The 20,421-nt window shown below is 58.3% G+C and overlaps 1 protein-coding gene across 4 annotated transcripts; it reads right to left on the bottom strand.

Moving 5' to 3' along the window:
• Positions 1 to 910: 910 nt before the first annotated feature.
• Positions 911 to 18,731, bottom strand: SETDB1 (SET domain bifurcated histone lysine methyltransferase 1). Of its 4 annotated transcripts, XM_074852936.1 has the most exons (22): positions 18,658 to 18,731; positions 17,126 to 17,348; positions 16,596 to 16,768; positions 16,080 to 16,117; positions 15,853 to 15,952; positions 15,276 to 15,443; positions 14,799 to 15,000; positions 13,594 to 13,667; positions 13,033 to 13,223; positions 12,034 to 12,163; positions 11,495 to 11,633; positions 8,849 to 9,007; positions 7,603 to 8,205; positions 7,273 to 7,389; positions 6,453 to 6,622; positions 4,972 to 5,588; positions 4,366 to 4,394; positions 3,990 to 4,122; positions 3,171 to 3,336; positions 2,564 to 2,775; positions 2,036 to 2,124; positions 911 to 1,561 (listed from the first exon to the last, which is right to left on the bottom strand). In XM_074852936.1, the coding sequence occupies exons 2-22, from the start codon at positions 17,335 to 17,337 to the stop codon at positions 1,444 to 1,446; spliced, it is 3,840 nt and encodes a 1,279-aa protein (XP_074709037.1). In that variant the 5' UTR covers positions 17,338 to 17,348; positions 18,658 to 18,731; the 3' UTR covers positions 911 to 1,443. The 4 variants fall into 4 exon arrangements, with proteins under 4 accessions (XP_074709037.1, XP_074709036.1, XP_074709035.1 ...); XM_074852935.1 differs by lacking the exon at positions 18,658 to 18,731 and having other exon boundaries at positions 16,614 to 16,768; positions 17,126 to 17,712; XM_074852934.1 differs by lacking the exon at positions 18,658 to 18,731 and having other exon boundaries at positions 17,126 to 17,710.
• Positions 18,732 to 20,421: the final 1,690 nt, after the last annotated feature.

Here is a 20,421-nt window from a genome sequence, read left to right as displayed (position 1 = left end):
CAAGGAGCCCTGGCCCTGCTGGCAGAGGAGCGGCCGCCCTGCTGGGATGACAAAGCTGCTATTCAGGTGCACGCTGAGGATGGAACTGGAGCTCGCGGAGGCCCTCGAAAGGTTTTTAAGAAAAAAAAGAAAAAAAAAAAAAAAAAGGTTGTTTAGCATGGAATAAAAAAGCCTCCCTTGTGTGAGAGGCGGGCGCGCTCGCGGTTTGAGGGCCTGAGGGAGGGGGGTGGCGGCTGGGACCCGCTTTTTGCTGCTCCAGCTCCCCCCGGCCGGGGTTTTGCGCTTTGGGTGATGAGATGATGATTTTTACCAGTTGGTAAAAAAAAAATCTGCCCCTCTCGGCCCGTGTTCGGGGGGGGGGGAGTTGATTGAGCCCCTTGGACGTGCAGGTACGAGTCCTGCCCGAAAATAAGAAACGCCAAACCCCAACACTGTGCGTTGCTGCTGGGGGGGGGGGTGGGGGCGAGTTTTACTTGTGGCGCTGCCCTGGGTGCGTGTCCGGCAGCAGCTGCTTCCCCCCCCCAGCTCTGCCCTTCCCTGCCCCCAGCCGCAGGTGCCCAAATCACGTTTGGTTTGATTGAATCAAGTTCAAGGCTGCCTCGGCCGCAATTCCAGCGCAGGGTTTGAAACCAGAAGCGTGTTTGGAGCCGGGGGGGGGGGGAGAAGGCAGCCAGCACCAAACCCGCTCCCTCGCGAGGGACGTTTGAGCAGCTTTTTAGTTGGAAGAAGTGGAGGATTTAGGGAGTTTGTTTTGCTTTTGCCTTGGGCCCGTCGGAACCGGCCGGGCCCACCCGCCTCGGGGCGTTTCCCCGCAAGCCCCGTGGCCACAAGGCTGAAGGAAGTGGTTAAATCCTGCTCTTTCAGGGTGGGTTGTTTTTTTTTTTTGCTGTGTCTGGAGTTCAGGGCAAGGTTGTTTTTAATAGAAAAACATACTTTATTGCTTTTTAACAATGAAAAGATTCTTTACAACGTATCACAGTTGCAGACTGCTTTCCTTTCACTTAAACTCGGGGCACAGCTGGGATTGATCCCGTGTCCTCACGCCCCCCCCAGGCCGCGGGACCAAGCCCCGGCCGCTCGCTGAAACCCTGGAGCAGCCCCCGGGGCTTTGGGTCTTCAATCTGGGGGCGAGCTGGGAGGGAGGAGGAGGAGCAGGTCACGCCCAGGCTCGCGGCCTTTCCTGCGGCGCTGAGGGAGGGACCATCCTCCCGCGGGGTGACGGGGGCCCCGGGGATGGGGTGGGAGCAAAACAACCTCAGCTTTGGGGATCCCCCAACCCCGCAGCCCTCGCACCCGTCCGTTCCGTCTCCCGCTGTAATTTTCAAGTGAACAGGAGGAGGCGAAGCCCCCGTCGTCGTGGGCTTCTGTAACGGTTCAACAACCACCTCCGGAGGGGAAACTCTGCCCTCGCCCAGGGCGGGTGGGCAGCGGGCGTGAGGGGGCTCACAGCAGCCGCCCACGGCACTCCACAGCCCCGCAGCAGCACAGCAGCTCTTTGCCTTCCACGCTGCCCACTTCATAGTTATAATCCCACGTCAGCTCCGTGCCGGCTCGTATCCTCCTGAGGAGTTAAAAAAAAAAAAAAAAAAAAAGGAAAAAGCACCAGCTGGGAGAAGAGGGAGGAGCAGCTGCACCTCCCGGTGCTGAGGGCCGAGCTCTCCGGCCAGGGCAGCTGCCCCCGGGCCAAGGGTGAGGCCCCCGCCGCCGCCTTCGGCTCCGCAGCGAGCGAAGGGACAAAGTTCCCCCCTGAATCACTCCCACGGGGCTTCACGGAGGAGCTGCCGTGCCCGAGAGGCACGTGGCAGGGATCCACCAGCGCCCGGCAGGTTTGGGACGCAAACAAGCTGGTGGGCGGCTGCTCCAAGCTTAACCCTCCCCTTTGGAAAGGTCTAAAACTGCTGGAAATTGCACCAGAAGCTCCAGCTCCGCTCAGGCTGGTGTGAAACGGGGGACGGCGGTGACAAGGAGGAGGAGGAGGAGGAGACACCCAGCCCATGAGGGTCCCACCGAGCCCCGCAAACCGGCCGTGACTCACTTGCTGGCGAAGAAGGCGACCCAGGGGAAGCGGAGGTCGTGCGTGTCCACGAAAACGTTCTGCACGAAGAGGTTGGGGCTGCAGCTGTGCTGTAAAGGGAGCGGAGACAAACGCCGTGAGCCAGTTCCTGCGCCGGGAGAGCGGCGGAGCAGCCAGCAGTAAACACAGGCCTTTATAAACAAGCAGATTCCCCATTTGTCTGCTGCATCCAGCGTGAGCCTGTTGGAACGGGACACGCTCCCGGCCCTGCCTGCGCGCCCGGGGTGACTCAGAAGATCCCCGCTCCGAAGGTAACGGGCGCTGGAAGGACTGACCGCGCCGTCCCACTCACCCCGCGTCACGGGGCCGGAGCAGCTGCGCTCGGCGGGGGCGGATCAGCCTCCCAGTCCTACTTTTTCCCCTGGATTTATCTAGTCTTGGGGAGGCGCAGGCCCGCGGAGCGGACAGGTCACCCCAGAGACGTCCCTCTCCCTTCTCAGCTGCCGAGGGACGTTGCCCTTCGGTGCCCGGCCGAGGGTGGTGACTCACGTTGAGGTAGCGGCCCAGGTTCCCCTCCAGCTTGGCGTCGATGATGTAACAGGACTCCTCCCCGTCGTAGAACTGGCGCGTGGTTCTGCGGACGGGCGCGCTCTCGCCCTTGTCGGCCACTGCCATGTTGGTTGACTTGATGGCGATGCCGTGGGTGGATTTCAGGGCGAAGCCCCGGGTGGATTTCACGGCCACCTGCCTCTTGACGAGACCTGCCACGAGAGGAGCACGCGCTGCCCTCTCCTCCCTCCTGCCAGGCGAGGGGCCCCACAGCAGAGCTGCTGCCCGGGGACACTCCTCTTCACACGGGGAGGGGGGTAGAAACCCCTCAGGGATGCGGCTCAGATCTCAAATACCACCCTGAGATGGCTCCTGGGAACCTCCCAGCTCAGCGTGTGACCCTGCAGACCCACCACAATAAGCCCCACAGCTGCTTTTTCTTAGATTTCCACAAATATTTAGTACCTGAGGACTCAGTTTTGCAGTTTAGACAAAGCTCAGCCCGGAGCAGGACACCCCACGCTCACAGCTGCTACGTCCTCGGGAGTTTCTGGCCCAAATCTCCTGCTGCACCCCTGTACTTCCCTCCCCCAGCAGCTGTCCTCACCTGACCCAGACGAGGGGTTTTTCTTGTCGTCCCCTTCCTCCTCCTCGGAGCCCGAGGAGATGGTCTGGATGTCGTCGCTGTCGTTGGTGGTGCCCTGGGCCTGCCCCGCCGCCGCCTGCCCGTTCTCCCCGTCGCTGTCTGTGCTGCTCGACAGCGTCAGCACGTCCTGTGGAAAAGCATCGGCGGCCCCTGAGCGCGGCGCGGGCGGGGGAGAGCAGCGCCCCAGCGCTTTCCACGCCACCTTCACGCCTCCCTTTTGCCCCGGTGGCGTTTTGCTCTTTTAGCAGAGGCACCCTGTGCTCCCGGAGCCCCTCTCGAAGTGGATCACGCTGTGGTCAGAGCTGGAATGGGACAGAACCCCCCTCCCACCGTGGGGTCGCAGGGGGCTGGTCACTCCTGCAGCTCCTGGGCTGCCCCAGCCGACGCCCCGGGTTCACAGGGAAGGGAGAACACCCCCAAAACCAAGGCCCGTCCCCCCCGAATGGCTTCCTAGACCCAGCCCTGCCGAGCACCGGCTCCCTGGCGCGCGGGCACGAGGTGCTACATCCTGTTAGACCGCGCGGCCCAAGCGCCACACTGAGCTCCTCTCCTGGGCTTTCAGAACCCTGAAAAACGCCGTCTGAAGAAAATCAACTGCCCCCCCCGCCAGGAAATCACAACCCCGAACCACCCGCCCTGCGCAGGTGCTCAATGAGGAATGGAGTGGCACAGAAACAACCCAAAGGAAGGTTCAAGGTCACGATCAAACCCGTCTGGCGTGGAGGCAGAGCCAGGCCCACCCCTCCCAGCCCATGCCGGAGCCCGCAGGGTCACCGGTACCTCCGTGGGGGGCTGCAGGGCCAGCGAATGCCGTCGGCTCTGCAGCAGGGCTGTCTTGCTCGTCGGCCTGCGGACCCCCTCCAGCTTGGGGGGGCTGGGGTTGTAGCCGTACATCCTTCTGAAGTCGCTGAGCCTGGGGGGGTGAGGAGAAGAGGGGGGTCACGCCGGCAGCTCTGGGGAGAGCCGGGAGCTGGGCGCAGCCAGGCAGAGCCGAGCGTTCATCTGCACTCTGGGGCACAGCCCAAACCCTCTGACCTCTCCCTCTGCGCTGGCAGCAGCATTGATGGAGCCAAGGGGCAGCCCGAGGGTTGCAGCAATTTGTTCAGTGCGATATTTGGAAATAAAGAGCAGGAAAATACAATTTAAGGAGCCTTACCCGGGAATTTTGTTTGGATCTTCAGTTTCCTGCAGAGGGGAGAAGAACAGGTGGTTAAAATCCCTCCCTTCTGGAGGACTCTTCAGCCCGTCTGTGGAAACACCCCCCAGACACCAGCCCGGGTGTCCCCACCTCTCAGCGTCACACCCAGCCCAGGGGGGCCCCAGAAGGGCCAAGTTACGAGCACAGGTCTCCCCCCTCCCTGCACGTCCCACACAGGGGGTCTCCAAGTCCCCTCTCCGGAGCCGGGGAGGGGGGGGACAGGGACCACCCCCACCTCCCCAGCCCTGTCTGATCGCCCCCCACAGCCCTGGGCACACGGGGGCTCCCCCCCTCACACAGCACCGAGGTCAGGGGGGACGTTTGGCTCAGCTCAGGCCGAGCGACATCTTTGTAGCCTCCTGTGCCACAACTCTGCCCAGGAAGGGGAAAGGCCCCCCCGCAGCGGGCAAAGGCCAAGGGGCCACCAGACAGCACCCCAAGTCATGTTGGATGGGTAGAGAAGCCACTGGAGCGAGGGCACAGCTCTGTGGCTCCGTTTCCTCCTCCGCGCCCCCAAGGTGGGGGGGCAATACTCATCTCCCAGGCCCACAGCCCCCCCCTTACATCTTTCTTCAATGCCTTTGATTCTGCATCCAGGTCGCCCGGGGCAGAAGCACAGGCCTTCTCTCTCTCTCCAGGGAGCTCCATTTTGCCGGCCTTGCCTTCGCCGCCTTCGCTCATCTTGAAGGAGGAGGCGCTGTCGTTGTCCTGGAAGCCGTCGGCCATGCTGTTGGAGCTCAGCCACGAGGCCACTTTGTTCTTGGAGGTCTCCTCGGACACCGGCAGCTTGCAGGAGGCTGCCACCGCCGCCTCGTCGTGGCTGATGGGCCGGGTGAGCCCTGAGTCCTTGGAAGCCGTCTCCGAGAGCCCGTTCTCCTTCTGGCCCCGGGTCTGCCGCCGCGTGGCATAGCTGCGCCACACCGAGCTGGTGCTGAAGTCCTCGTCCTTGCAGAAGTTGTCATCAGAGCTGTCCTCGTTGGACTCCTCCTGCTCCTCAGTGCCTGTGTTTTCCTCCTCCTCATCCTTGAGGTCCACCCCGCTGCTGTCAGAGGAGCATTTTGCGTCACTCTCGTAGCCCTCCTTGAAGTTCTCCACGCTCTCGATGTGATCCAGGTTTGCAAAATATTCGTCACCCATCTCCAGCCCCTCTTTGTCGGCAAAGTCATCCGTGAGGATCTTCCCTGGGGGTGGGGAATAGAGCACAAAGTGTGAGTTTTCCAGGGATGACACTCCTGCCCCGCAGATTTTACCCTCCCCAGAGGCTCAGTGAGGAGCGAACAGGACTGACACTGCCCCGTCCCAAAGCCAGGCCGGGGAAGGACAACGTGTCACCCCAATACTCGAGGTGATGAAAATCTGAAGCGCGTGGCTGATCTGGAACGGGCCCTCGCTAACATCCAGGCTCCCGCCGAGGAAATCTCTGAACAGCAACGCAAAGAGGGCAGCTGCTGCTCCTCCAACGGGCTGGGCGGCGAGGCCGTAGCGCGGGGGCAAGAAACCAGAGCACCAGAGCTGCGGCAAGGCCTGCGGTTCGTTCCATTTCAGAGCTAACGCAACCGTGCTGCGCAACTTCTGCATTTCATCGCTTTGTGCCGACGTCCCAGCGGCCGGTTCGGTGTAAACAGGAAGCAGGTACGTGTTGGTTCACCCTCATGGGGAACCCAAGCGCTTCTCCTGGCGCTGGCGCCGCGGCCACGCGGGTTTCTGCGGCGTCGTGTTTCGGAGTTGGGCGAGGGAGGGGGATCCAGCAGCAAAGCAGAGTGCTGCAAGTTTGTCATCTTAAATTTTTGTTTTCCTGGCCCCTTAATGAGCACAGGAAGAGCTTCACACCCGTTCTGCTGGGTTTTGCGATACACAAAGCCTAGCTCTCAGGCCTGACACAACCAGATCTTTCCAAATACTTATTCCCCCGCCCCTCCCTACCCAAAACAAAGCAGATTCCCATCTGCATACATGTGACCCCGGGAAGAGCCCTGGCTCCGCAGAGGCTTTTCTTTCAAAACTAAGAGGCTTCTACCTGCTTGCTCAGCGGGGCGAGATCCTACCTGCGTAGATGCAGACAAAAGAGCCTTTAGCAATATCATCCAGGCAGCGAATGCCCCAGCCTTTGTTCTGTGTCTTGAATAACTGCAGTCGGACCTGGAGCCCGTGTTGCACCAAGCGATTGGTGCACATGTTGATGTTGCACTTGCACCTCTTGTTACACTCGTAAACTCTGAAAGAAAGGAGAGCAGTGAGATCCTCCTGGATAAAGCAATATGCCAGGACTTGTGTTGTACCAGAAATCACAGGATCACTCAGGTTGGAGAAGACCCTTGGGGTCATCGAGTCCAACCCTCAGCCCGACTCTACAAAGCTCTCCCCTACCCCACATCCCCCCACAGCTCATCCAAACGAACCTCAAACACACCCAGGGGTGGGGACTCCACCCCCTCCCTGGGCAGCCTATTCCACTCTCTGACCACTCTTTCTGGGAAACATTTTTCCCTCCTGTCCAGCCTGAACCTCCCCTGTTGCAGTTTCAAGCCGTTCCCTCTCGTTCTGTCACTAATTCCCTGGGAGCAGAGACCAGCACCAACCTCTCTACAACGTCCTATGATGCAAAATGATGTGATGCAAAATGAAATGATGCAAAGGGACCCACAGCGGCGACCTAAAGCCCAGCAGAGCAGGGGGAGTGTGGTCGCCAGGTCCTACGGCATCGCCCAGAGGTACCAGGCCACGCATTCGCAGACGAATCACAAACACGGGCAGGTTTTCAGTGCCTGCACTTAGCCCTGGGAGGTACTGCCTGTCTGATGGCACCCCAGGCCAAGTTCCCGGGCCGGTACGTGTGAGGGGAGGCGAGGACGCAGCGCTACTCACCCCGTCGGGAGACATTCTTCCAGCCTTTTGTGCTGGTATCCCGAGTTGGGGTTGATCTGCCCACCTGGGGTGCAGCCAGTTGCTTGGACCGTCAGCTGGTGACAGGCACATTTGGATCTAGAGAGACACAGAAACCGCCCCCCCGTGCCCCAGCAGTTAGCTCTACACACCGGTTTTGCAGAAAGGAAAAGAAATCGCCTCTTTCTGTGTCCGTAGATGCGGAGACGGGCACACGGGGCTTGACCTGGAGTCCAACTTGCAGCCGACCAGAGCTGCCTGGGTGCTGCCCCCCACCCTCCAGGCCCCGCGACACGCGGAGGGGTCACCTACTTGTCTCTGCAGCCATCTTTGCAGTCGCAGCCCACGAGGAACTCCCAGCTGGTGTTGATGTACACCCCCTTGCCGGGGATGCGCTCCTTGCTGTAGGCCACCTGCGGCGGCGGGGTGTTGTCGATCTCGTTGACGCAGGACAGCGGGACGTCCTCCCTGCCCTTGGTGATGTCCACAATGTAGTAGTAGGGTTTGTAGGGCTGGAATTTGCGATCCACCAGCACGTAGGGATCCAGGCAGAACATTTCCAGGAAAAGGAAGTCGCAGTCTGTCTCAAAAAGGTAGCGCTCGATCTCCGGCATGGATCGCAGGCACAGCCCGCACGGTGTCTTGTAGAGGACATGGAAGCCCATCTTGCGGTTGACCCGCCGGCGCGCCGTCATCCGTCGGAAGTCGTAGAGCAGCGGGATGAGCAGGGGGTTCTTGCTGCGGTACTGGTCGCTGCGGATGGGGCGGACGCGGGACAGGCAGGTGTAGCTGCAGACGTGCGGCAGGTAGAAGAGCTTCTCCAGAGGGGCTCGGTACGAGGGCTCGTTGGGCACGCGGTCCATCATCCCGTGGAAGGCCGGTGCCAGGCCGCTGCTGGCCTGGCTGCCGGAGAGCCTGGGGCAGGAGAAGGGAATCACTGAGCAAGCGCGGCGAAGGGATTTTAGGTGCTTAACTCCTACCCAAGCAGCTGCTGGTTACGCACTGGGACACCCCCCTGGCTTCGGTGCTTGGTCCAAGTAGACACAAACCCCAGCGTCCCCTGGGAGCAAGGCCCCGAAGGGAGCGTTACCAGCAGCACAGGACACCAAAACCACCCCTAAATCAGAACTAGGGAAGCAAAACCAAGCACTCTCCAAACGTGCCGTGGACTGATTGCCACAAAGGCACCGCTGTGGAAAAGCCCCCTGCAGATTTAGGTTAACAGCAGCTTCCCCCAACCCTTGACAGCTCGTAGAAACAGGAGTCCTAAAAATAAGCAGGTTTTGGCCAGGGTCCCAGTGGGGAAAGTTCTGGTCAGAACTGATAAGAGACCCTCCAAGCTCAAGCCAACAACAAAACGTAACAAACCGTGGTCTGGAAGGAAGAACGAGCTAAGAGGAAGACAAACGCTCAGGACCGGACAAGCTGGCAAATAAAGGTGTCAGTCCGCAACAAAATAAACCTGCGCTGAACCGAAGAAGCCCCAGATCTGTAGCAGCACCCCAAACTCTCCCGGGGACGCGGGGATTTGCAGGAAGCACCAAGAGGCTTTGCTCACCGATGCTGCTGGGACGTGCCGCTCCTTCCCGCCGCCGGCGCGTCGCTTAGGACGGGCGACGAAGGCGACGACTGCCCGGAGCCCACGGAGCCGGGGCGGAAGGACGTGCTTTTCTTGGCCACTTGCTTTCTCGATTGGGCCAGCTGACTGTCGAAGCATCTGCACGGGGAGAGAAGGGAGGCGGTTTGCGAGGTGCACACGCTCACCCAGCGGGCAGACAGGCAGGGGCAGTCAAAGTGACACTCCCCACAAAGTCAGCAGCAGTGCCCCATCCACGCGAAACCTTTTTCCTCACAAGTGTGGAAATCAGCCCATTTCTGACTACCTGCGCTACGGCGATCCCGCAGCGACCCCAACCAAACGCCACAACTCGGCTACGTTTAAAAGTAACTTCTGACACGCTGCTATTTATTTGGAAGTGAGGCATGAGGGTGAGAGGGAGTGTAACGAGGGTGTCCAAGGCCTTCATTTCCGAAGCCGGACAAACCAGTACATGAAGAAACCCCTGGAGTAGCAGAAACAAGAGTTTGCAGAGGCTCGGTCAGTGAAACAGCACTGAGCAGTGGGAGGAACAAGAAATCCAGAGGACTTCTGTCTGTAACAAGATACGGGCGTACACAGGAATGTGATAACAGCCCTGACGAAAGGGGTGCGAGGGGCTCCCAAACACCCCTGCAGCCCGATGAACAACAGTGGGAAGGTGGGAGACACCTGGAAGACACTAACCCTCACCCCCTGAGAAAACAACAGCAGAAGTTTTCCATCCATTTATACCGATTAAACAGAAAAACACCCCAAACCAGCCACTGGTTTTCCCACAGGTGGAAGAACGTAGTTATGTTATGAGGGCAGAAAGGGAGGAGACAGTGAGAGCAGGAGGGGGGCGACCGTTTCTGCAAACATCTGCCTTAAAAGCAAGGTGTTAACACACATTTCAAAATTCAGGAGCAAGAGAAAAAGGCTTGTCAACAGGCTTTAAACAGTCAGAAATGGCTGGCAGCGGCTGCCTGGCACCGCAGAAAAACTTGAAAGTGAGACTAGAGAGGGAAGAGAACCAGACCTTCCTCAGAGTAAAGAAAACACCAGAGTGAAGAAACCATTCTCCCAGTTTTAATAATCTAAAACCAATGTGTTTTGAACCCAATAGGATCCCTCGGGACAGTGGGGACACAGATATAGTACGCTGCCTTCAGTCAGTGTTAAAAGCCAGTTGTCTTTGTTCGCTATTTAACAGCAGGGCAGGGAAATGGCTGTAGTGTCTGCCTGGGTTAGATCTGAAAACAAGATCCTAAAGTCAAAGCCTCTGTGGGGAAAAAAAAAAAAAAAAAAGGCGTTTCTTGTAACCACTGCAAGGACTGTGAAATGGGAAAGGGGAGATTGGGCAGCCAGGCTGGCTGACTGCTGCAGTCCAACTTCATCGCCTTCACTGCACGTTCTTCCTACACCCCAACAGCTCAGGGTGCCCCCGCGATCGGGGAACAGCCCGGCTCTTCCTCTGCTCCCGGGTGGGGCCCTGGGCTGGCGGCGGCGGAGCCAGCGCTGCGCTTCTCAGGTGGAGCTGACAGCCTCCAGCACCGGCCTCCGCTCTCCGTTGGGCAAGAGGTGAGGAACAAGGCTCGTACGGCTTCGACCCTCAAGCCTCGGTCAGAGCGGCCCAGGAGGAGCATTTCCAAGTTACCCCCCACATCCAGGGGCAGAACGGGTCTTACTGCACCGGTGCTCGGAGAGGAACCCCCTCCCGAGGCCAGAGGCTGGGGGCCAGCGGGGTTCCTTAGATGCTGCTACACCTAGAGAGCATCTGGTGAATAACGATTGACTCGCTGCACAGGTTCCTCACTGCTGGGACATCTCCCTTCTCCCTCCTGCCCACGCAGCAGGGCACAGTCACGGCAGACGACATGCTGGCAGGGGGCCAGGCATCCAGAAATTCCGATGGGAAATCCACAGCGGTGACAAAAATGCACGGGGACAGCATCTCTCTCCCCTAATTAAAGTCCCAGAGCACGTGCTCAGGTACCCTGGTGCTCTCCAACACGCTCCCTTCATCACAAGGCCGGGCTCCTCCTTCATCCAGGCCTCCTTCGGCACTAGCCTGCACCTCCGCGAACGTCCCGCTCGGGCCGCTGGCAGCAGGAGGCACGTGGGCGACTGGGCTGTGGCTTAGCTCTACCAGGTTTGGTCCGTGACCACCGAGACCAACCACTGATCCCGAGTTCTCAGTGCCTCGTAAGTCATCGAGGTCTGCGAGCAGGTCAGTCCAAGTGGAGGGACACAAGGCAGCCGGGGGCCAGTGCCTGGATCGTGACACGAGGGAGCAATTCAGATTTTCAGAAGAGAAGGAGCAAACGTTCTAACTTGGAAATACATCAAGTGCGAAGCTTTAGCCCTGAGTAAGAACACGGCATTTGGCTCAGGGGGTGCTGGGCTGTCAGCTCCCCCACCCCCAGTTATTCATCCAGCAGCTTTTATCTACACTCTCCCCCAGAAGCAGGACTAAAAGCAGTTTGTGCAACCAGGAAACAAGCCTAGTCGTGGAGGAAACCTGCGCTCGAGGGTCCCTGTGCACAGAAAGGCTGGTGCCTGAAAGAGCCGAGCACTGGAGACCAAAGGCAGAGGTGGGAGCAGAGAGCTGGCTCAGGTACTTACTCCATCTCAGCAGGCTGCGGCGAGACGGAGCGCGCGGCCAGCGAGGCCGCCTGCATCTGCTCTAAAGGTTTGTACTGGGGACCAGCTCCCGTTAAATCCTGCGTGTATTGTACTACAGGCCCTTTGCTCCTGACAGCACCTAGTGTGGGAGGGGGGAAAAAAAAGCAAAGCGTCAACGGGGAAAGTCTCTACCGTCAACCAAAGTTTGCTGCACTAGCCACAAAATACTGATTTAGTCCCCAAAGGCAACCAAACCGAGGCATTTGCAATTAACACCGGGTCACTGGCTGAGCTCCGAGTCACAACCAGCCACCCCAAAACACATTCTGGCCACTTCACACAACTGCAGTCTGGTTCTGCGGCATCTTTACGGCAGGAGGAAAAGCCCACTGTAAACCTCACATCTCCAGGAGTTCTGCTAAAAAAACCCCAAAAAACCACCCCACCAAAACCAAACAAAGAACCCACCCGCCCCCGCCAACGCACAATGCGTTCACTCAAACTCCAGGGTACAAATCAAGGAAAAAGATGTCACATACCGACGTTGGGACGAGTCCTGGCTTGTCCACTTTGCTTCTTTTCTTGGGTGGAGGCTGTGGAAGTTTTCATGCTGAACATGGGCTCGAGGCGCGTGGAACCCCGGTAAATCCACTCACAGCGTTTGTCATCCTGCAGCAAGGAGAAGGCAACACTCACAGCACCTACAGCAAGCGCTGCCAGAGGGACCACCCAGGCCTGGGAGGCAGCAGCGTGCTTTTAGGGGCAGCAGAATGGAGGGGAAAGGAGGCGAAGGTTTGACCTGAAGGCTCCTGAAAGACCACGCAGCCAGGAGAGGACAAAGGCAGCGGTTCCTCACATCTGGGAACGCTGAATACAAACCAAAGAGGCCCAGCACCAAGACCCCAAACCTCAAAGGCAGTTCTGCTCTTGGCCCAAGGGCCGACTAACGAGGCACTGCTGGAGGGAGCAGACTCCCGAGGGAGACAAGCCAACGCCTCAGCACGACCCGAGCGCTCTGGGACAGGGAGGTGACAGCTGCAGGGGCACGAGGTCTCCCGCGGCCCCAGGGCTGCGCAGTTATCCGGGCAGGAAGGGAGCCGAGCGGGCACAGAGAGCGTGTCTGCTCCCTTTCTGCAATCTGTAGGATCTGAGCAAGCAGAATCGCAGCTTCTGCTCGGTCTCTCTCCTGCTTCCCAAACCAGCGCGTGTATTTGGACAGAAGACGCTGCCAGGTGTTTGTACCAAGAAAGGAACCAGGAGAGAACACCCCCGAGCCACGGATTTTGCTTCTTACTTATCTACCGCTTTCACGTTTCACAGGCAAAATGCTTTAAAAGGCTTTTTGAACCTTTTGTCATGCAGATGAAAGCCTCTCACCCCCACTGCACAGCACAAACTGGCAGTTCACCCACTAAGCAAAAAACCTGCTTGTTCCAGGACCCTGCCCGACATCAGCAAGGGCTCCGTCAGCCCAGCGGCCCGTGGCTCAGCTTTACGCCCATCTTCCCCCTCTGATGGGAGAAGGGAAATCGCCCTACCAGGAAAAGGATTTTGACCAGGCTGCCATCCACTTCTTCCACCCTGGACTTCCACCAGGTCCCTTCCCACTCCGTTTTGATCAGCTGGCCGTTCTTCAGCAGCACCATGGGGCGGTTGGGGTAGGCCGTGATGTACTCCTCGATGAAATCGCGGCAGGAAACATCCTCTATGTCTTCCCAGGTCTTTTTCGCTGTTCAGAAAGGGACGGATGGGAGAAAGGGAAGAGGAAAGACTCTTACAAAGGGAACCTTTTTTTAAAGAAACCTCAGATGGATTTTCATGTAAGAACAATGAAGCAGCAACCCCGAGCAGACGGGTTCTTGGCAGTGGAGCATCCAGCCATATCAACGCACCCAGAGCACAAGGAGTCACAGCACACTCGCTCCGCCGGTAACAAACCGCTGTTCCCTCCAGCTTCGTACGCAAACAAACGTCTCCAGGCACAGCGTGGAGGGGACACACAGTCTGGGCTCTCTCTTTTGAGCCAGGCTCTGTCACACACCCAAAGGCTCTCCGCAGCGTTTCAGTGTTAGGACGCAGCGGGGGAAGAGAACACTCACGTGGCCTGCAGATTGGGTACAGCTCCCACTCCTTGACGTAGGAAGCGTAGCCATCATCAAAGAAGATCAGGAACCTGGAGAACAGCAGCGTTGGAATTAGAAATGCAGCTGAATAAAACGCAGCTCCACATCATACGGTGGAAGCGGAGCATCCCTCCTGTTCCTCCTGGCAGTCCCAAAGGCCCTCAGATCAGACATGGTGGGTGAGGACGGAACAATGCGATCGCTTCTGCCAGGAGATCACGAGCTCTGCAGCGCCCTCGGCTCTCTGAACAGCCCTGCCCCAGCCCTGAGCTGCCCCTGTGCCCCCGAAGGCAAAAGAGGCTGCCCAGAGGCCTCCCAGCAGCGCAGCCCCTCTTCCCTCGGCTCCATTCCCCCCGCGCCTCAGTAAAGGAAGAGAAAAGACAGTTGAATCACTCCTAATCTCAGCAAGAAAAGGTATTTTTGAAGCTCCACCTGCAGACAGGAGATGAGCATGAGAGTTCCCAGCGCCTGTGGGGGACTGGGAGCTCAGAGGGGGACGCCCACGAGGCTGGATACGGCGCCCGCTCAGCGCCTCTGAATAACAACTCCAAGGTCCGGAGCTGCATCACGGCTCAGCGTTACAGCCAGCCTCGCCAGGAGCAGTATAAATTTTCAACATGAGTAATAAATGCAGGCCATTTTCAGTTATTAACACATATCAGATAGAACTCCACACAATCAGGCATTTACAGCAGATCCGCATTCGAAACAAACGGGGCGATTATATCCCTTATGAATCTTCTCAGGAAGACCACGAGCCTAAACCACATGGCAGCAGCCCTGCCCCTCATTTATACACGACTGAAAAAGCTGCTTTAGAGCTGCTGTTTCTTCTCCTTAAGTGCTCTGGCAACGCTGCTGGCACCAAACGCTTCCAGGGCTCGTATTTCCTAACGCTACGTTTTATGCCTTGAGCAGCGCAGACTCACATTTGTGTGATAATTGGAACGAATTACCAGACATAATTTCTGACTCGGGGACATGAGTAACAGAATGGAAGCTCCGCTCAGAGCTTTCAGAGATAAGACTGAAAAAACAACATTCAGAACCACATCCCTGGAAAGAGCAGAAAAGAATTCAGCTCACACAATAGCAAATATACAAATAGACTTTTTTTTTTCCCTTTCCTTTTTTCCCCTAAAACCAGAGAGCGGGGTGCAGCTGCGGGGGAGAATCAATACCTGTCTTTATTCTTTACGTTTGGGGTTTCAGCCACAATGCCGGCGTACAGCCAAACCTGATCCCCATCTTTGTATTTTGCCACAACCCTGCTGCCGACGTAGTACTTCTCAGGCGAGGGGTGACAGTCGTAAGCGATGTGGTGGCCGGAAAGCAAACTCTTCCCTTGTTTATCAAATTTCACTTTGTATTTCTTTCCAGCACCTGAAAGACATTTCAACGCGGCAAGATAAATAAAAGCCAACTGGTAGAAGTCCAACACCCTATCCCATGCTGGTCCAAGTTCAGAACTTATTTGAAAGCTTTTCAGAAATTAATTTAGAAGGTAAAATATTAAAGCGGGGATGTGCTGCTCTCACAACTCATCCCAGGGGGCACGAGGGGCTCTGACAGGGGAGGGGACGGGCTCCAAGGCTGATCCCACCCAAAGCTCAGTGAAAGCCACAAGCACCGAGTCACGGGGCCAAGGGGGGACGTACCGACCGTCTGGATCGCAATTAGAGTTCCTTTGTGCCACGTTTTGGTTCTCTTCTTGCCCAGGATCCTCATGCCAACGTTCAGATCACCGTCGGTGCTGAGATCGCTCCCAGCCGCCGCAGGGCCAACGGGCTGGGCAGTGTCAGGAGTTTCCTGAGGGGTTTGTGCATCTGCCCAAGGAACAACAACAGAAAATAAGTTAAAAATTGCCCAAAGTCTCCCTCTCTTACGTAGGCAACTGGAAGAACTTCCGTCGGACCTGAGCCGGGAGGCTCCCTGCTTTCCTTTCCCTCAGTCAGCCCAAGTGCCTCGGTTTTACTGGACAGAATAAGCAGCAAGTGAGGTTTAAACATCATTAAAAAGCTTTCCCGTTCTGGAAACCGCGCCGCTCGTATTTGCTTTCAGAAAGGGCTTAAAGAAAAATAGGAATTTGGAAGCAATACATCCTACTGGATCTTTCCAGCAGGGAAAAAGAAGAGTTATTTTCTTTTTCAGGAAGTCAAGAGGTGTAAGAGGCAGCAGGACCAGGGTGAGGGCACACACGGGTGTCTCAGCCGCAGCAAGCTCTCACACACCGACCTTTTTGTGCGTCCTGGGCATTTGTTTTCTTATTCACAGCATCCATAAATTTCTGAACATCCTGGGCAGACTTTCTCATTGCAGCCATGGCTTCCCGCAGCTGAAGGGAAGAGAAAGAAAATATGAAGAACCTTTTCTTTTTTTGCACCAAATACAATGTTGTCCTAAGCGTTCCAGCAAACCCCCACCTTCAGAAGTACACTACAGTCAGGTCTTTTCTAACTCACCAAAGTCTGATCCTTTGTGATTCTGGGACTGCTATCACCTGTGTTTAAAGAAAAAAAAAAAAGTGGTTTAAAACATCTTGGGGAGGAAAAAAATCCATCGTAGCTACGTCACTGAAAGAAGAGGGAACAGAGGAAGCCGCCTCTGTCCCTGTCAAGAAACCCACTCAAGCAAGGCCTTTCCTAAGCTGCCCTCTCTGGACACTCAACGTGCTGCTCGGGAGCTTCCCCGCAGGGGCAGCACTTTTTGGGGACAACAGGCAGGCAGGGGAAAGGGGAGAAGTCCCAGTTTGGGGCTCCAGGAACCACGGGACAGTGAAGCAGACCACGCAAGCAGCAAGGTTCCTCACAAGCTCACGGCGTTTCCTACCTGATCCTCTCCTGCTTACGGCCCAGCGTGGCTTATGGCCAACTTTACGATATCCTTACTCTGATCCCTCTCATCCCCAAGCTCCTCCAGGACACGCTCAGATCTCGATCCCTCCCCTCGGTACCGTGGGGCACCACAAGATACTGAACTGTGCTTCCAGCCCGAACCAATACTCATGACGTCATCGTCGTCCTCGTCTGGGATCTCAATCACTTCCATGGGCTTGGCGGCCGAGTCCTCATCCTCGGAGCTGCTCTCACGGTACTGGAGGCCCAGCTTGGAGTACAGATCCTTCACCAACATCTCGCATTTATTAATGGCTCTGGGGAAAAAAAAAAAAAGAGAAGGGCAGAGATGGGAAAAGACAAGGTGAGCCCAGCTGTACATCTCACGATAGCGCAGCAATAAATAGGAACCGACCGCTGGGGAGCTGCTAATTAAATACAACCACGATGAGGTGAGGGAAGAGTGTTCACATGAAGGATTTAAAGCCACAGAGGAGTAATTTTAATTATCCCTCAATAACCACACACAAACGAACCGATGCGGAATCACAGCGTCAGTCTACACCGAAGGGCAACGGGAAGGACTCAAGACATCAGACTCTGCCACCCCGTCTCCCTCTCCTCCGCCCTGAGGCCCAACTCTGACCCGCGGCTGCGATTCCAAGCGCACCCACCTCGAAGCGTCATCGAAGAGCCGGTCAACGCGAGCCACCTCTTCTTCCTTCTGCTTCACGCACTTCTCCAGCTCCTCCAGCTGCTGCTTCCTCTGCTTCACGCACTCAAACTTCTCCAGCTCTTTGTCGATGATATCCTGGAGCTCCTCCATGGAGATTCCCAGCTCCTCCATCACTTCTTGCTGCAGCTCTTTCATCTCCTGGGAATCCATTTCTGCTGCACCTGACACCACAAGGAGGGGGGAAAAGGCTGGTGAAACCCTGCTGCTGCAGCACATCCTCTGCGCTCGCAAGAGCATAAACTCTGTTTTTTGAAAGCTAGTCAGGAAGAAAATGTTATAGATGTTGTTCAGATAACATCACAAGGAACCAAAAATAACCAGAGTGGAAGCAAACTGTGGAGCCAAAGGATTCCAGGACAACCAGGGATTCCTGACAGCTCCTCCGATCTCTGCACAGACTCCCCAAACCCGCTGAACGCCGGAGCCTTCCGCTTCGCCCCCTCTGCGCCCTCTCCTCCGCAGAGCCTGCGGAGCGGTTCCCAACCCTCGAGCCCCGCGGACGCCTCTCCCAGCCCATCCCACAGCTTCACCCTCACACCGCAGCCCCCCTTGTCCTCCCCCGCCTGTGGTGTTTAAGGACCATGACACCATCCAGCTCCGAGGGTGGCCCCAGCAGTTTCCTCTGTGCAGGCCTGCGGCCCCTGCGTCTCCCTTTGAGCTGGGCCTGGTGATAATTCCAACCACCCTCCATTATTTCCAAGCCCACCCCTCATCAGCAGCGCTCAGACACCTTCCTCCCTCCCGCAGCGCTCCCCGCTCTCCCTCCCCCTGTCCGTATGTACGCAGACCCTCGCCCCCAGCCCCCCTCACCCCCTGCTCCCTCACCCCCTCCCATCACTCCGCTCCAGCCCCAACCAGCTGCCCCCCACCCATCTTTCCCTCCCAGCTGCACCCCGGCCGCCCCCAGTCGCAACCCCACGCACCGTCCTCCAGATGCAGAGAGCCCGCAGCCCCCCGACACCTCCCAGCTGCACCCGCACCCCAGTGACCACGCACCTCCCAGACAGCCCCTGGCAGCACCCAACGCAGCCCCAAGCCCCCACCAACCCCTCAGCCTCTGCTCCCACCGCCCTTACACCCTCTCTTACCCCCTAGAACTTGTGTATATTTACAAGTTGCCATCCGCCTCTCGGCCTGTGCCTCAGAACACCCCGCACCTCGCCCGTGGGGAGCTCCCCGCGCTCTCTCCTCACCCCAAGCACCCCCCAAAGCCCTCACCCCCCATTCCCCTGCCCCACAGCCCTCTCCTCGCCTCAGTCCCCCCTCACACCTCCCTGCCCGACTCCTCCTGCCCCCAGTGCCGCCCCACACCTCGCCCCTGCCCCACAGCCCCCTCTTTGTCCCCCACGAGCCCTCACAGCCCCCCCACACCCCCCCCAACTCCTCACCCCTCATCCTCGCGGTGCCCCCACAACCGCCGGTGTCCGCCCACCCCCATTCCCCCGCCCGTCCCGCGCAGGCCGCGCTCACCGAGGGCCGGGGCTCGCCGCGACGCCGGTTGTTGGGGAGAAGGAGGGAAAAAAACGGGGGGGGGGGGGGCGGAGGGAGGGGGTGGTCGTCCAAACCGGAAGCTTCGACGTCACTTCCGGTAACCGCGGCCCGAGGAGCCCAGTCCGGCCCTGGCGGGCGGCGCGGAGCTGCGCATGCGCAAGAGGCGGAGCTCTCCCGCCAGCCTGGGGCGGGGCTTGAGCGAGGCGCGTGCGCGGAGGGGCGGAGCCAGAGGCGCTTAAAGGGACAGCGCCCCGGGAAAAGGCGCAGTGCTGCCACCTATGGGAAGGCGAGGGGAAGGGTCTGGAGGCAGGAGGGTCCCGGGGGTGCTGGGGTGCCCCGGGAGGATGGGTGGGCCCTGGGGGGTGATGGGGAGCTCTGAGGGACGGTGGAGAGCTCTGGGGGGCCCTGGGGGGCAATGGCGAGCTCTGAGGGGCCAGAGGGGTGCAGAGGGGTGATCGAGAGCTCTAGGGGTGCTGGGGAGCTCTGAGGGGTGTGGGGGATCCCTGATGGGGTGATTGGGAGCTCTAGGGGTGCTGGGGGGCCTTGGGGAGGTGATGAAGAGCTCTGAGGGGTCTGGGGGGTGCTGGGAGATGGTGGGGATCTCTAGGGGTGCTGGGGGGCAATGGGGAGCTCTGAGGGTGCTGAGGTGATGGGTGGTTCTGAGGGTCCTGGGGCCTCCACGGTGCTGGAGGGCCCTGGGGTGCCCTGGAGCACCCTGTGGTGAGGGAGGGCTGTGGGGTGTGCTGGGGGGCTGTGGTCCCTGGGGGTGTCGGGGGTCCCCGGGACCAGCTCGCTCCGGCTCAGTTGATCTGCTCCTCTTCCCAGGTGGAGGTGGGGATGGCGCTGTAGGGATCCACGATGAGCTTGGCGCACCGCACCATCATGGCCAGGAGGAAGAGGCCCATGAGTGCCACGAAGGCCATGGCGAAGCCCTTGTCCACGTCGACTGCCGGCGGCACCGTGGCGTTCTCCATGCGGGTGGCCCTCAGGTGCGCGGCTGCCACGGGCATCCCTGCGGGGCAGAGACGGGCGGGATTCACGGGGGCTGAGCGGCTCGTGGTGGGTCAAAAGCGGCCAAAATGGGGAAAGCGTGGCCTTGAGACCCCTCTGCTCCTCGTCGTGGCTGTCGGTCGCAGCTTGGGGAACACCCAGCGTCTTCCCATCCCTGTCCCAGGCACCCTCGCCACAGGGATCTTCGTTGTCTCACCCCGCCACCGCTTCCAGCTTCCCTTCCCTGCCCAGCCTCCTCATTTCCCAGGAAAAAGCAGGTTAAAACATCCCCATTAACTGTTTTTTTTACTCACAGGCCCCCACACTCCCCGCTGTGTTCGGTGCAACGAGCGCGCCAGGGCTTGGCTGACCCCCTGCAAAATGGACGCTGACGGGAGTGAGAAGCAGGACAGGAGGAAAAACCGCCGGTAAGCAAACACGGGTGGAAAAAGCAGGTTTTCTCCTCGCTGAAGAGAGACATTTGTGGCAGCGGACGGATAATTAGATTTGTACAAGGTTGGAGGAGAGGTGGAGGCTTGTTGAGTGGCGCCAGCAGAGCCACGTGGACTCAGCTGTGTGTATATAGGCGTATGCCTATGTGTATATATATATATATTTATTTTTTTAGTGCGTTTATAAAGCTGACACATGCTCCAGGAGCAGATGACTGCAGCCCTAACGGCGCCAAGGACGGCACATAAATCACCAGGACCCAGTCCTGCAGCACCCAGAGGTTGCGGGAAGCCCCCGGGT

The sequence above is a fragment of the Strix uralensis genome, chromosome 32 (genome assembly GCF_047716275.1).
Source record: "Strix uralensis isolate ZFMK-TIS-50842 chromosome 32, bStrUra1, whole genome shotgun sequence".
NCBI classification, from domain to species: domain Eukaryota; kingdom Metazoa; phylum Chordata; class Aves; order Strigiformes; family Strigidae; genus Strix; species Strix uralensis.
Note: the sequence above shows the minus strand (reverse complement) of the source record. Positions and strands in the feature narration are given on the sequence as shown.

What these genes read in the sequence shown, in the direction of transcription:
- SETDB1 (XM_074852934.1), bottom strand. Translation starts at nt 17,424, where the DNA reads ATGCTCTTGCGAGCGCAGAGGATGTGCTGCAGCAGCAGGGTTTCACCA. An exon ending in TCACAAAGGATCAGACTTTG is followed by an intron (nt 15,953 to 16,079) that starts GTGAGTTAGAAA and finishes TCTTCCCTTCAG; the next exon opens with CTGCGGGAAGCCATGGCTGC. An exon ending in GTCGCCTTCTTCGCCAGCAA is followed by an intron (nt 1,562 to 2,035) that starts GTGAGTCACGGC and finishes TTAACTCCTCAG; the next exon opens with GAGGATACGAGCCGGCACGG.